The sequence below is a fragment of the Simochromis diagramma genome, unplaced genomic scaffold (assembly GCF_900408965.1).
Source record: "Simochromis diagramma unplaced genomic scaffold, fSimDia1.1 OVJJ01000746.1, whole genome shotgun sequence".
Classification (NCBI taxonomy): Eukaryota; Metazoa; Chordata; class Actinopteri; order Cichliformes; family Cichlidae; genus Simochromis; species Simochromis diagramma.
The window spans coordinates 3059147-3075994 of NW_024386757.1; the positions used below are offsets into that span (position 1 = coordinate 3059147).

At 40.2% G+C, this 16848-nt stretch overlaps 1 protein-coding gene across 2 annotated transcripts in view; it reads left to right on the forward strand.

The window, feature by feature from the left end:
- The first annotated feature begins 6812 nt into the window (after positions 1–6812).
- The window catches only part of lama4 (laminin, alpha 4), a 33824-nt gene continuing 23788 nt past the window's right edge, over positions 6813–16848 (forward strand). The window contains exons 1-8 of one of the 2 annotated variants that reach the window (XM_040027842.1): positions 6813–7126; positions 12751–12852; positions 12930–13057; positions 13139–13219; positions 13865–14079; positions 14688–14788; positions 15587–15767; positions 16740–16823. In XM_040027842.1, the coding sequence (XP_039883776.1) occupies positions 7034–7126; positions 12751–12852; positions 12930–13057; positions 13139–13219; positions 13865–14079; positions 14688–14788; positions 15587–15767; positions 16740–16823 (985 nt within the window). In that variant the 5' untranslated portion in view covers positions 6813–7033. The remainder of the gene's footprint in view (positions 7127–12750; positions 12853–12929; positions 13058–13138; positions 13220–13864; positions 14080–14687; positions 14789–15586; positions 15768–16739; positions 16824–16848) is intronic. The other variant, XM_040027833.1, reaches the window with a different exon arrangement.

Consider the following 16848-nt stretch of genomic DNA (forward strand, 5'->3'; position numbering starts at 1 on the left):
TTGATGAGCAGTACAAATTTTTTCAGTACAAATTTCAAAGTCACCTGATTGTTAGCTGGACGCACAGTTTTTAAAGAAAATAATGAAATGTGGCCCTATGCAATTCAAACTTTTATTTCCCTGCTCTGTTTTACACGTTTTTTTATCTGAGTTTATTTGACCAGGTGGCTGTTTTTAGAATAAGTAGACCTGAGCATCTTTGGGCTTGAAACTAAGGGGCTTAAAACTCTTCTTTAAAAATCCTGTGTTTAAAAAAAGATCAGATTTGTGGTTAAAACACACAACTATAGTTTTCATAGCTTTAATAATTAATTTGTCAGTTAAAATGATTAAAATGTAATGGCTCAAAGAAACAGTACTTCTGGTAGTCTCATGATAATGTCCTTTGCCATCTCATCAGGTTGTGTGTTTGGTAGTGTTTGGATGTGTGCATACATGCATGTCATCATTCTGACAGTAAACATGATCTGGTTGTTAAGTGAGGATGTATGATTCCTGCTTCCGGGTCTAAACTACTCTGAGTTTATTAAGGCTGTTGTGTTTTTAACATGTTTTGTATCTTGTTCTATTTAATCTGAACAAGCCCCTGTCTCGGTTTTTATTATCACTATTCATTTTAAAGCTCGGTTTTTAAAACCTTAAGATGTAACTACAGCCCACCACGTGTAGCAGTATATTGATGACTAACCTCAAATTGTGGATGGATGATCTTAGTTGTTCTCTTGACTGAAGTTTGGTCCATTTACAGCATCGTGCCATGCGATTGCATTTGTCCCTAACTTTTGGGAACCCTCACATTAACTTTTATTGAGTGGAAAAAAGTTATCGTTCATCCTCTAGCTTCACTGTTTTTATATTATGCTAACCATAGCTGTGTAACTCTGTTAAACTTCATAAATTCTGTTTTCATGGATGCCTGCATGTTAAACTTTATTGTTACACGTGTAGAGCAGCCACACTGATCATTTTATTAAAGATGAAAGAATTTAGACAGTTTGTAACTCTCGGTGATGCCGCAGTATTCGTTTGACTTTGACTTTTGGGACCAAAGGCGGAGTTTGGCCAGTTGCTTAAAGACCGGATTACTTGAAAAGTTTTGAATGAATCCTCATAAAACTTCATAGGGGTGGAGAGTGCGGACATGTTAGAAATTTACTTACATCCACTAATGTCTCCAAGGTTAACTTAATGATTTATCAGTTGAAAATTGACAGAAAGCCATATTCAGTTAAATTCAGTTCAATTGTATTTTTATATAGCACCGAATCACAATAACAGTTGCCTCAAGGCACTTTATATTATAAGGTAAAGACTCTACTGTATAAATATTCAAAATATGACACATTTGATTTTTAACATATATCCTAATTTCATGTAGAGCTTTTTGATACTATGTTTCCTACTGCCATTGTTAGTACTGACAACATATAAGCATATAGGAAGTGGTAAATAGGGATTCTAAATATATATATAGATATTGTAACTTTATGACTGTTATGTACATTAGAGCAACAGATTATAATTGTTTAAATATATAACTATTTTAATACATGTACAATTTTTCTGATTTTTTTTGTAAACAAAAGAAAAACCCTTCTGATCATAAAACTAACATTTAAATAAATTTACTAAACAGTAAAATGAATGCTTCACATGTACCATTTCCACATAAATACAAAATAATTGTGTTCAAAATTATGTCAAATTATGTACTTAATTAGTTGCCCAAGTGTATTTATATAAAATAAAGACTTTTGTTCAGTCATGGATAAAATATTTTAAAGGATAACAAGCACTAATATTACATTCATGATTTCCAAAAAGAATTTCTAATTTGGATTGGTGAGTCCACAGTTTTCCACTTCACAAAAGCGTCTTCGGGATAGTGGAGGCACCTGTGGTTCTGGTTTAGGTATCTTTTAACTTGCAGTGGCATTTTACATGCTAAGAGTTAAGATTTAACTAAGAGTTAAGATAATATATTATACTGGCCTGAGCTTCACTCAGCAAATCACTATGGCACTGCCAGTATTTTCACATGTGGTTTGCAGCAATCTTATCTGTCGGGTAGTTTCAGTTTTACATGAGTGAAGATTAAATCATTCAGTTTTCCCATTAAGTCAGACCTCTGCTCTACATTTTTGAAATCACTCTCTCACACCCCCTCCTCCTTCCATCTGTTTCTAATCAACGCTCTCTGCCAAAACCAAGATACACTTCCCTGAAGAGGCAACTCACACACAGGAAAGTCATGAAAGCAGTCTGCAAGCTAGACCTTGACTGCAGGATCCCACAGGAGTATTCTTTATCATAGTATATCAACACCTAGGTCCAGAATTTCAGAGAAATTAACATCTGTGGTTGTGTTCCAACTGAGTGTTCAAGGGAATCATGTCAGGCTGTTTGGCACTGACAAATACATAACTAAAGATTTCAGTCATTGGTTGTAGTTGTGCTTCCATTGAAATGTGTCCAGTTTGATCAAGGACAGTAACATTAAGTACAATTAGGTAGAAAATTCGTTGGGCGGAGACACATCTATGGCTACGTTCACACTGCAGGTGTTAATGCTCAATTCCGATTTTTTTGATCAAATCCGATTTTTTTGTCTGCTTGTTCACACTACAAATAAAATGCGACAGCAAACGCTCTAAGCGGCGCAAAAGAAGCATGCGCAAAAGAAGATGTCACACATAACGCGCTCTGTTTAGACCCAGAGCAAACAATATTGCTTGACTGATGGCCCTTAATGTAAAGACTTCGGACTTTACGTTTCCCAATTTTTGCTTTAAGTTATTTTGTTATTTACATAATAATGTAAATAACCTAATAATTATTCTTATTGCTGTTTTAGAGGAGCGGTGCTTCAAAGGATAGTTGCAGATTTCTGTCAGATTGGCAGATTATACAGTACAAATAAAATGTTCACGTTTCTCCAACGTTTCTTCCCAACAGTTTCACTAACTATCTACACGGGATGGCCAGGAAGCGTCCCAATGTCTTCTCGGGCGCTTCTCCGGCGCTGATAATTGCCGTCTGTCTTGTGTCAGTGACGTAAAAGACGGATTTAATGCGACATGACCGTTCAAACAGCAGTCGCTTTCTAAAATGTATCGGATTCAGTACCCAGATTGGATTTGAAAATATCGGATTTGTGCCATTCACACTGTCATACCATGATCGGATATGGGTCGCAGGGTCAAAAAAATCGGATTTGATGCGCTTTCGCCTGCAGTGTGAACGTACCCTATAGGTTTTCCTCTGTATACCGCCACGTTGCTTTTTGTACAAACTTGCAGCTTTGATTCAGATTTCACACATGCATAGAAGCCCATTTACAGATACTCAAAATTACCTGGGAAAAACATAACATAACATAATTTTAAATACAAGGATTGTTTTTAATACTTGGGTGAAAACCCCAATGACTGCCTGAAGTCTTGAACTCTTGAGATGCACTGCCAGGCCGTTACTGCAGCCAAATGCAGTTAGTCCTAGCTGGTTGGTCTGTTTGCATGTATTTTGTATTTAATAAAGACAAGATTGGGGTGAACGCAGGTGACCAACTTGGCCATTAAAGAAGATCTTCTTTGAGAAACTCTTGATTTGCTTCTGGAGTATTTTTGGGTCATTTGCACTGTGATGATCAATCCAGTCAGTTTTGAATCTGTGCAGAGAGTTAGCCATGTGCACTTCAGACTTCATCCTGTTTCTGCTATCAGCAGTTACATCATTCAAGCATAATTCCAGTTTAGTTGAATCAATTCAGCAAAATGCTCACAACACTGAGTCTTTCTCACACCGTTTGAATTCCTGGTGTGTAAAATAATGTACTTTTGTCAAAGCCACCAGTGCTTCTCAGTTACACTCGAGGGGTCAGCTGGCAGAGGTGTGCGACATGCCTGGTCATGACCTTAGTAAAATGGAGCTGTCCCTCCCAGCACATGATTTTTGAATGTCTAGAGTTGCTGTTACACAGTCTTGCCTAAACATAGTCAATTAGTTTTAGTACCTAAACCTAATCAGTGGGTAGAAGTCAAAGTACTTACCCAGTGAAAATCAGTAACAGGTTTTTGTCTGTGAAGGTTCTCAGTCATCCAGGTCATCGTAGTCAAAGGAGCTTGCAAAGAAAAGCGTCTGGACTTCTTTAAGTTGCTTGAAGACGTATCACCTCTCATCCGAGAAGCTTCTTCAGTTCTAAGGTCAAATGGTGGAGAGTCCCAGATATAAACCTAGTGGGAGTGACCCCCCACAGAGGGACAAAAGGACCCCCTGATGATCCTCTAATCGCCTGAGCCAAGGTGGGAAACTGGGCGTGGGTCCCAATAACACCAACGAGTAACAGGTTTTTCACTCCAGTGTAACTGCAGCGCTCCCACCATCTTATTCACAGGATCATACTGAGTCTTCAACACTCTGTCAAGCATGGTGTGTTTTTGTATTACAACTGAGATCGGAGGTCTTTGCTCTGATAGAGGTTACAGTTTTCTCTGTGTTCAGAGAGTAAGGAAACACCACAGGCAGGAGGCGCAGGTCTGACCCCTTGGGCTTTTTGGCCTCTTAGGTGTCTGAAACTAAAAGCAGTGTGGAGAAGCATGTAGCAGGCTGCTTTCAGAATCACTGCGAATTAATAATTCATTCTTTGTCTTTCTTTTTTGGGAGGGGAAAGAAGTTACTCAAATGTAACTTTGCAGGAAGTCAGTTAGAGACATTGTGATGAATGCTCAAACTGCTCAAACATAAGGGTTTGTTTGTAAACCATTTGCAATGGTTTTATGTACAGCCAAAATAGTTCACAAGATCTCATTTGTAATTATTAGAATTGCTGTACTGCAGGACAGACATTAGAAATACATGTGTTTGCTGTCAGTAACTCCCTGTGGTTGTGGCAAAGCTTTACCGATTATATTAAGTCAAAGCAGTGCAGATGGATTTCTCCCTGTTGGTTTTGGCTCAGAGGGCGGTGTTACTCTGTGTTATACACTGTGCCACGCACACTGTATCCCTTGGCTGCCAGACCCAGCAGTGGCCTTTGATTACATGAATAGCCTTAGCTGAATAGGTTGGCAGAGAAGACCACCCAAAGGGACAACCTCGTTGCTTTGTGGAGAAGTTAAGAATGCAGTGCTGCTGCTGTGAAAACCTCCCCTATCACTGCCTATGACCCTGGCCCATGAGTGATCGTTGGTGTTTATACTGTGGCTGTGCTGAGAATACCAATGTGAAGCCGACCAAACATGGAGAGAGAGCCTCCACCCTCTTAGTGAGCTGGTGAAATAAACAGAATGTGGATGAAGTAACATTAACTTCAGCCTCCTGGTTGTTAGTGCAGTTCAAGGCTATTTACTTTTCATAGAAGTTTTATGAAGGCTGAAATTGCATTCAGAAAGTCCTCACTTAAGTACACAGTTATTCTTAAGGCAGCAATTAACTCTGATATGGCATCACTGCTTTTTCAGGCAGGTAACACAATGCTAGGCAAAAAAAAAGTGATTCAGAACTTCAGCTTTATTGCTGAACTACACAACCCTAGAACAAGATGCAACAATGCAACACAAAACCAAGGCATGACTAGAACTAAGAACTAGACCACACAGCGAGAGGGAAGACATGACAACATGACAAAGAACAGCAAAAGACTCAGTCAACATATACACAAGAGGTAATCAGAGCAGATGACACATCCAGGGAATATGGATAATCTAACTGATGGAACATGACGCATGGGAGACAAGGGAATGTCAAAATAAAGGGAAAACACACAGAGGGATGAATGTGGGAACAGGAAGGAAACAACACATGGACCAGGCCTACAAATGTATCATCTAGACAAGACAGGGAAAGCACACAGACACTAAGGAGAGACGCTGAAGACAGAACACAGAGACAAGACAAAGACAGACTGGATATGGATCATGTGAAATAGCTGTAATACTTAAAATACTGTAGGAGTGAAAAGAATTCAGATTTTATGTCAATTTTCTGTTCAAAGGGGTAAACCTAGCCTGGCCTAACAAGCCTCTTAATGCTGTTGTTTTAATGCATCACTGCCAAACATAACTAGTGTTTATTGGTTACTTGAGACATGGTGCATAATGGGACATATTTGGAACTGCCTACAACACGATCTTTGTGGTGTTAAAAAAAAGTCTGTCTTGGGACCAGTGTGACTCGCAGAGTCATGAGTTATACCTACCCATCGGTTTGAATCTGAATCTAAAAATACCTTCCTCAGACTCTGACAATGCCTTCTTTGTGCTGGAAGTGTCATGCTAAGTCTCTTCCTGTTAACAGACTCACACTGTGTCTGCAAACTTTGCAGCTTTTGATGATCGAACCTTGCAAAACATAGAGAAGGCTCATGTCTGGGACTGTGAAGAGAAGATGGGCCAGAAAATCAGAGCAGCTTTTTCTTTTCGGCCTGCTGAGCGCAGAGTGAGTGTTGAAGCTTTAGACCCTCTGCCCACCCTGGCTGACCAGAGGGGAAGGGGAAGGGGAGGGGGAGGGGGAAACAACAGAAGGAGGGATCCCGTGTTGAAGGTGAAAAGGGTGCCAAAGTCCTGCAAATGGAGACGAGGGTTTAACACTCAGTCTGACTCTGACAGTTGAGTTGGGGGTTGAACAGTTTGGATGGCCTAGCGTGCTCAGCAGACACAAACCCTCTGTGGCTCATTTCCCGCTCCCTCTGCTGTTCTGTCTCTCTCACTGTTTGTCTCGGTTTCCAGTCTTCCCATCTGTATGTGATTTAGGCACAGGCTCAGGGGAGAGGCAGGTCCACTAGGGGAGAGGAATCGGGGCAGGGAGGGAGAGAGAGAGAGAGAGAGAGAGAGAGGAAGGGAAGCAGTCAACACAAGTTTGTTTTACGGACTCAGCTAGGGCCGGGATAAGGGGCAGTGGTGGATCTGGACGTCGCAAGCTGTGGAAAAGCGAAGCCAGAGGGTGCAGCCGATCATAAGGAGCTGCCCAGGGACTTCCCTACAGCCAGTGGACACTGATTGAGACTTAAACGGAGGATCAGTGGGCAAATACAAATATGGCAGCAAAATCTCTGCCCTTCTGCTTTCTCTGCATCTTCTTATCGATTGCAAGAATAACTTCTGGGGAACAACAGCAGTCAGTTCTCAAAGTAAGACACATTTGGTTTTCCTTCTTTTTGGCTTGTATACTGTGAATGTTATCAGTTTCTGACTTTCTATGAGTTATGATTGAGTACACAGGCTTTTGGGAAGCTGGAAATGATGTCTTGGGAGTTTGGGTTCTTTGCAAAGCTCTCTGAGGACACAGAAACTTCACAGTGGTCTTGCAGTGGGTTCGCATGTGTGTTTATACCATCAGAGGTACCCCAAGACAACAACTCTGATAGGCTTTGAGTTACTGTATGTGATTCAGGCACAGGCTGCTCCTCCTGCCCCTCCCTGACAGTTCTCTAATGGAAAGCAGCTACAAAATGTTGAGCAACAGCACGGGGAGGGGGCACAATATGCAGTAAGGGCATGGAAGCCATTAATGACTACTGGCACACACTCTACAGTTCCATTGGCAATAGCTTTAATACTTGTAAGCTCACACGCTTAACTTAAAAGTATTGAATTTATGATCATAATAAACTTAGACTGTGGGGAAAGATGCATGGAGATAAATAATGTGATAATGTGAAAGTCTGAGGTTGTTGCATGTGCATTTTCACATAATATAAAAACCCTGGCATGATCATACGGCACAACACTGGTCTTCTTTCTTCTTCTTTATGTTATAATACGACTCAGGCCGGTGTTTGTTTGTGAGTGCAGACAACAGCTGGTCTTCTAGCAAAGCAGTCAAAGATGTGTTTCTTTCCTTCAGTGTTCAAAGAATAACTTGCTATTAGATCCCGAAATCAAAGTTTGCTCCGAACCCACAAGTACTCAAATCTTTGACGGACTTCTAAAAGTCCATTTATGTATCTTCATTATAGGCTGTTCTGTTTATGATGACCCAGTGCCTGATGTAAGTACAATGACTGCATTGTCTTGTGCAGCTACTAGACCTCGAAAGTGGTTATGGTTAAGGGCAGTGTTTACGGACCTTGCTGAGCTTTGCTTTTCTTGTCTAAACAACAGAAAAAAATATAGCAAAGGTCTGACACAGGACAGTAGAGAGGAAACTGGACTTTGCTGGAGCCTCATCAGAGATGGTCTCAGTGAAAGAGTACTTGTCGTGAAGTCATTCTTCAGGAATAGAAACAGGGAGAAAAAGGCTTAAATATGCCAGTGAGAAAAGGCAGTGACAGGTTTTATCTAGTGGTGAATCCAAATGTAAAATTTTATGCTCATATCATCATCAGTATGTACAAAAGATGTGTGTCTTCAGCCATCTTTAAAACACGTTCAAGGCCCTATCATAGTTTGGGGCTGTATTTCAGCCAGTGGTGTTGGAAGACTTGTCAAAATTGATGGAATTATGAAATCAGAAAAGACTGGTAAAAGAAATTACAAGGAAACCTGTCAAAGAGGGTTCAGACTTTATTAAAGAAAAAAGCTGATTATACCAAATACTGATTTTCAAGCTCGTTGGAATTGGACAAACGCTGTTTTTACATTCTATACTGTAATTCCGAAAAATATATGCATGTTTTAAAAAATCACAAGTATAAAAAAATGATCGGTGGGTGGTTCAAGATTATTGTATAATACTGCAAATCACTGCAAAGATTAAGTTTTTGTGGTGCCTTGGTAGTGCTTGCAACACATTCTTAACATAATATAAATTTATAGTTAGAGATAAATCCAGTACTTTAAGCAAATAGGGATATTTATTAACTATAACTTAACATTGTGATAATAAATATGAGATCTGTATGAGCAAAGTCACTTATAGTCGGGATGAGATTCTCATGACCCAGGGTATATCCGGATGTTCAGAAGAGTTACAATGACTAAATCCACCGTCTGACCATCCCTTCAAGGTCAGTCTAAGTACAGCAGATAACTCCATTTGGGAGGCAAAGCGGAAATGACATTCAACCCTCAAGCATTAACATTTAATCCACTTATAGTGCCCTTGTGCTAGGAAAATCTCAAAAAGCAGGCAGAAGTACATATATTATAAGCAACACATCCACAATAAGCGCTCCATGTACACACATGGCTGTACAAATTTCAACCTATATTATGGGACAGGGTGTTGATTTTAGGTGAGCTAATCTGTGGAGCCATAAATTGCCTTATGGTCCATCCTCAGAGCCTAGGTCAACACACAGATACTGATAAATACCTAAATGTCAGAGAGAGTGAATCATTGGAAAAGTTATCTTCAGTTAAAAAACAAATCGAGGTTATATAATATACTGAATGTAAGCTTTGTCCTGCCCTCCCAGTGTAGGAGGGCCACAGAGATTGTTCACATTACTAAGCGTGCTCACAGCTGGCAGAGAGCTTCAGATGTTTGTGAATGTTATTAATGCTTTCAGGTTTAAGGGGTGTTTTTTTCAGGTTTAAGTTTCTATCAAGGCTATCAAATCTATTTCTATTTGGCATAATCAAAGGGAAATCTAATAACGCAAACACTGTGAGGCCGCAGACTTTATTTGAAAGATGTAGTTTCTGAAATTATGCTTGTTTTAAATGTGGCTCGTTTACCCTCTTTCATTTTTTTTTTTTTTTTTTTTTTTAAAGAAGTGGCTGAGAGGCTATAGATTTTTTTTTAAGTTTGTTTGAGCAACATAAACTTTCTTACAAATCAAAGTATGTTGAAACTGTAGTCAAAAGCAATATTCACCTAAAATACACCCAAATATTTTGCTGAGAGTAAAGTTGTAAGATTGATCCAAACTGTTTGTCACCAATTCTGTTCGTAATTGTTATGGTCCGAATTTCTACACTTAACCAAGTGGCAGAAATCCCAAAAAGTTTATTCTGTTCATCTGGACGTAGCGTTTTTTAAAGGGAGAAACGTTTCATCCCTCAGTGGCTTCATCTTGGCTTTATGCAGATGATGTTCTCCTATTAGCTTCATCAGGTGGTGCTGAGTGTGAAGCAGCAGGACGCAAAACGGTGGAGGGCCCACCCTGGTCAGGGAGAAGTGGCTATTCAAAGAGTGCCTTGCAGTCTTATTCATGAACAAGGGGAGATTTGGCCATTTCAGCAGTGATGCAGATGCTGCACAAGTCAGTAATAGTGAAAAGAGAGCTGAGCTGTTAAAGCAAAGCTGTCGATTTACCGGTCGATTTACTTCCCCACCATAACCTATGGTCACAAGCTTTGGGTAGTGACTGGAAGAATAAGGTTGCAGACACAATAGAAATTAGCTTTCTCTGAAGCTTGGCTGGTCTCTGCCTTAGAAATTGGCTGAGTTTGGTGATTCTCAAGATAGACTGACAAGAGTCAGATGAGGTGGTTCAGGCATCAGATTAGGATGCCTCCTGAGTGAGGTATTCCAGGCATGTCCTACCAAAAGGAAGAGCAGACCCATGGCACGCTGGAGAGATCACGTCTATCAGCTACCCTGGGTGTGCCTCAGCATTTCCACAGACAAGCTGCATGAGGTTGTGCGGAGAGGGAAGTTTGGTTATCAGTTTAATCTACTTCAGTCTTTATGCTGACCTAAACTATCTGGTTACCACTGTTTTGTACTTCTTGGGGAAATGTCAGATTATCATGGCGAAGAAATTGGACTGACAAAAATCACTTGATAAATACAGTCATATGATATTGATGATTTGTATTCATATCAACTGTAAGAAATCTGTTTTAAGTATGAATGTGATTTGCATTTCTCTTCTGTCTTTCTGTTTATGGCCAGATAAACATAATGTATAATGTAACTGTTTGTTCTTCTGTTTAGGCTCTCTTGTAAAAAGACATAGTCCCTAACATTCAAGTCTAAAGATGTCCAAGTCCTAGCAGTATACCATCTGCTCTTCGGCCCTCAGCCCCCTTCCTCTATTCCCCTGTGTATATGAACTGCAGCTGTTTGACCCATCACAGACTGTCACACAGTTGATAGGTCTGAACTATTTCAGAAGACTTTAATGTGCTTTTACAAATGATAGATAATTGGGATCTTTGTGGTTTTACCATAAACTTTAGGCTCATTAGTTCTAATAGCTTAAACTAACATTTGGGGCTATTTTTTTTTTTCCTTTGAGCACTGATCCCATTGCCACATTTAATAGGAGTATGTGTATACATGGAAGGTTTACACATAAGTGTTTACGTGATAATAATAGATGTCTCTGTGGATGCTTTTCCTGTAGACTCAGGGAAGCCTACAGGAAATGGATCAGCAAGAATAATAAGAGCTCCTGTTTGCAGGATGTTTCACATCAGCTTGCAACATAATAACGTCTTTGTGTCGCAGCCCATCTGTGAATAAATCAAAGGAGAGTATGAATCACATGTGGGTATACACTACTGTATGTCTTTGGAATGTTCCATCGTCTGGTTATTCTGAATGCAAAGCATCAATGTCCAGCAGAGTGAGTGGAACAAGGAGTTCAAACTATGGTGGTCTTGCAGACTACTGCAAACAAAGTGCTACTGTGCACCTCACTGAATGGTGCTGCTTCAGAAAATCAAAGATATTCAGAGGGCCGAGTGTGTGCGTGACGCCTCTGAACTCTTGCATCACATTGTCGTCAGAAAGCCTGGTGAACAAACATCAGACAGGATGTAGTGTTTGGACTGATGTTCTGTAAAATGTCAGGATGCTGTACTTTTATCGTCTTGCGTGTTGAAATTGCTAAATTATCAACCATCGATTAAAATGCCCAGAAAGTGAGAGCCATGACTGAGAACCCTGGGTCAATAGCATTCTTATATGTTGATAGATAGCACAGGATATGTTAGCGATATTTATCTGTATTTGCTTCTATAATATTTTAATGGAACTGAACATCAAACAGCTTCTTGGTGATTAAAGTTAAGCTGCATTTTAGCCACATGCTAAAGCAGCATAGTTTAAGAAACTGAGAGATGTTACATTTCAAATCAAGTCTCTTATTGTGGTCTATTTGTAAACTTAACTCTAACCCTAATCAGCTTTAAGAGATTAACTCTGTGCAGTCATCATTAGCGATGACATCAGTCCTAGCCCCAACGCTAAATGCTAAGGTCAGAGCTCAGTCCCTGAAGAAAATGCACCCTGAACATTCTCCCTCTATCACCACTATCAGTCAACATTTTGCATTTAATGAATGAATATTGCACGTGGCACATGACATATACATCAGTTTACCATATAACTGAGTCCCGGTATAAAACTTAGTTATGTGGCAGATTCACTTGTATTAAGTTTTGCTTTACCCTGACAATAGACTAACAGATGGACTTAACCGCTGATGTTTCACACACTGTTTTTACACTTGGCTTCAATGTTAGTATTTTATTTTCTGTCATGTTATATTTTCGTTTGTTTTTTTGGAGCTGGAGGCGACTATATATATATATATTCAAATTTTATTCATCAAAACTGAAGCACAAACTTCCTGTAGCTGCTGTACCACAAACTGGTACAGTTTGTGTCAGATAATGGAATTATCTGACACAAACTGTCAGATAATTCCATTATAAATGCTCGAAGTACAGTGACTCAAGGAGAAGCCTAAAGGGCAGCTCCCAGCCACATTTGCCTTTGCCAAGATCCACCAGTCAAAGTCTTAAACTTTGAGAGTTCCTCAACTCTTACCTGCAGTTAGTGTGTCTACTTAACCCAACTAGAGTTTTCTACAAATTTTTACTTTACAGAAAACTGACATTTCTGTTCCCACTGCAGGTGTGTGGCAGGGGATTTTTCCTCAGTGAGCAAAGCGAATGCCTGCCATGTAACTGCAAGGGGCATGCTGACTACTGTGAAGACATCACTGGCATCTGTATAGTAAGTTGACTGCCTTTCACTCAGTAAGGTGCCCGGGTACACAAATGTTGTCGTAAACATAATATTTCCTCTCGCAGAACTGCAAATACCACAGCATGGGTGATTTCTGTGAAATGTGTGAAGATGGCTACATTCTGACTCCTGGCCTGGGTGGACGCCACACCTGCCAACCATGTGCCTGCCCCCTCCCCATCCCATCCAATAAGTAAGCTGCTCTGCTGTTGCTTGTGTTGCCACAAGACTGACAGACATCTCAAAAATATTTTTCTTCTGTGTGTCCGCCCAGCTTTGCAGTGCACTGTGACAAAGGAGGTGCCACTCTACGGTGCAAGTGCCAAGAGGGCTACTCTGGAAATTACTGTGAGAGGTCTGTGCTGAGAAGGCCTTGAACAAGCAATCAATACATTATGTAAATCAATTATAACATCACTACATTATCTGCGCATTCAATAAAAAGGTACACGTTACAGACTGAGCAGAGTTTCATGTCAATGAAACACATAAAATATATTTAGGTTCACAACATTCACACTTATTTTATCTTACTTACTTAATATTGGAATGGCCACAATATCTATACAGCATCTAACTCCAACTGCCATATATAGTACAAAACTTTTAAACACCACAACATTTATGAAAACGTGAGATCTCTGTAAAGTGCAACATCACATACACTGTCATTTATATGCATAGGACTTATGCTCACACCCAAGATGAATAGATTTTGCTAGTAATTTGCTAAAGCTTACGGATCACTTCTAACTGGTTCATGAGAGCAGCCTTAGCTTTGTTTGTTTTGTTTTTTTTAAACAACGAGGAAGAAAGTCATGAGCTTTTAGTGATGTGTTAACATTTAAAACTGAATAATGTCCAATTTAGGCATAAAGCTACAACAATCATTAGCTTTGCTTGTCTTGTAACAAAGGTCAAAAAGGTTATCCAAAAGTAGATTTTACTTTAGTGTGTTAGACAGTGAGGCTCTCAGTCATCTGCAGTTTCTTCCATCCAGGTGTGCTCCAGGTTACTATGGCAGCCCGATGACGACTGGTAGTTCCTGTAAGAGGTGCGACTGCAATGGTAACACTGACCCCAACCTGATTTTCAATGAGTGTCACAATGTGACGGGCCACTGCCAGCACTGCTGGGGAAACACTGCCGGTGCCAACTGTGAGAGGTGCGCCCCAGGGTTCTATGGCGATGCCATCAGTGCCAAGGACTGTAGAGGTGGGGATAATGGGTGAATACCCATACTTTGGGGGGTATTTCCTATGGGATAGCTAATGTTTGATGCATGAAAGCATTGTTCCTCAATGTTTTATGGCACTTCTCACACGATACCCCAACAATGTAATTTGTGTATCTTAAGCCAGTCGCATAGATGGGTGTGTAATGTAATGATGGGAGATTAATGAAGTTTGTTGATGCAGTTGTTCTGGCTGGCTGTTCAACATTCTTGTCATAAACTCAGTGACAGTAGTCAGGCATTCCAGCAGCTCATTGCAGACTGCACACACTGAGCTGCGCTATTGTGTCACACTGTCCTGAAGTCGCCATAGAGCACTTCACAGGAGGACTATTTTTTACAACTTATTTACTCAGTTTAACCTTAGCTGCTTAAAAGAGATGACAAAAGGTGACAAAAGTGCAGTTTTTAGCCTCACACAACCTTGAAGTTGCTCTGTGGCAAAGACACATGGTCTCAATTCCATATCAAGGATTATCGTATGCCTTTAGAGGCCCTGCAAGTCCAAAAATAACCCTTTCCACCATACTCGTGACATAATTTGACCTCTGGTGTTCTCATCACTCCATACATCCCATGTCTTTTCTAGAGTGCGAGTGTGACAAATGTGGCACCTCTTCATGCGATGACAGGACAGGAGTGTGTCACTGCAAGCCGGGAGTCACTGGACGGCTGTGCGACCAGTGTGAGGTGAGACACAGCACGTGAGCTTCTTTATTGCAACTCTTATTTCTTCTTTATTAATAAAAAATATGTCCCTTCGTGTACAATTAGGCACTGACAACTAGGCTTAGGCAAGTTGACATCAAACAAACTTTCTGTCAAAATAGACAAGTTATAAATTGATCCTCCCAGACAAACAGAAAGCCTTTTTACGACTATTCCATATTCTGTTATGAGACTGGGATGGAGTGGCTACAGGGCAGGACCAGCCTTACATCACTCAGCCACTGCCCAGGATAAAACTTCATAGAACATACGAGGAGCAGACTCAAGAAGGCAGTTCAAACATATAATAAATAAGCTAAGATTCTTTAGAAGAAAAGGGCAACATAAAAGCCAAAATAGGTCTAGTTTATTTTTTGTGAATTTATGTATGCGTGTGTCGATGAAAAGATGAAGTCGATACATGAGTTCAAGCAAAAACACAAAAAGCTGCAGTTACGAAATGTCTGCAAGGGTCATTGTGAGGTTAAGGGAAAAGTACTGAAAACAGGGCAACTGTTACATGAAGCATGAAAGCTGCAGATGAAAGCAGCTGAACTCTCAAGTGAGAACATAAAAAAGATGGAAGCAGTTACAGCTGAATGATTTGCCTACATTTTTTTTCTAAGATCTACAGTAGTTACTGCGAACTGTATTTTGACCCTTACAATGACATCTGAGCACAGCATTTATCTCTTATATTATGCACAGAGCCTGCTTCAAAATGAACTGGAAGAGCCCAATAACTGGAGTCCAACACTGTTTTTCACTCTTGTAATCTAGGAAGGCTACTCGGGTTTCTCCAGCTGTCAGGGCTGCCGGAGGTGCGACTGTGGGCCAGCTTCCCTCCGGTCCACCTGCCATCCTCTCACCCACAGCTGTCCATGTCGCACGGGGGCTGGAGGTCGTTACTGCGAGCGCTGTCTCCCAGGATACTGGAATTATAGCCCCTCTGGCTGCCAGAGTAAGTTATCTGCCTGTACACAGTAGGGCAGATAACTTGACATAATCAGCATTTGTTAAAAACATTCAGTGTAGATTCCCAGAGGAAAAGACTGCACTGAATGCTCATATTCCCACACCCACTGTTGTTTTAATTTTCATTGGATGTGGTAAAAATACAAATTATTCATTTAAGTAGAAATAAAAATTGTTTTTAAAAACACTCTGGTAAAAATTTGAAATATAATAATATTTTTAAAAAATACCAATTTAACTGAATATAAACTTAAACACATTTTTTGATATTGCTGAGCTGTTAAGAGTGTTGCGTTTTTCAGTTTTACTTTTCAACAGCCACCTCGACGCTCAAGGAAAAACTCCCTTTTAACAAAAAACCTTCGATAGAACCAGACCCATCTGCTGTGGCCGGTTTCAATTTTAAAAGGCTAATTAAAAGTCTACACTGGGACCTGATCCCATGTGAGAGGGGACTGACATCATTAATTAGATGTGTTTTTTCTGCCTTTTTAATCTGTTGTGTAGGTGCTGGACATAATAATAGAAATGTCTTTTATGTATTCCCCTCAAATGTCTTAAACCTAATAGTAATTAGGCTTTTCGGAAAAAGTAAGGAATCCAAAGTAAAGTAAAGCACAGACGTCCGAGATTCAATGCAGGGACAGTAACAGTAAGTGTTTTACTTTCTTACTTTTGACCTCGGGTGTTAATGATGTCAGAGGAACATCTGCTGGAAGCTTTGATAGTCTCTGTGGCCAGTGACTATCACTGTGAGAGTTGGATGACATCAACGCCCAATTCCAAATCTATATACATACACAGCTGCTTAAATAAGGAGTCACACACTAAAGAAACCACAAGACAGATGTGCAGGCCTCAAGCCAAGTGAACATCTGCAGATTTTAATGTCTTGTTTCCAGCTGGTGAAAATTTTAAACTGAATGAAGTGTCTGTTTTTGTTGGGGTTTTTTAATAGAGTGTGACTGTGAGAGTGGCTTCTGTGATATGCATACAGGAGGATGCCTGGCAGAGTCTTCAACGGTCAACCTGTGCAACATCAGTAAGTGCAACAAACAACAGCGGCA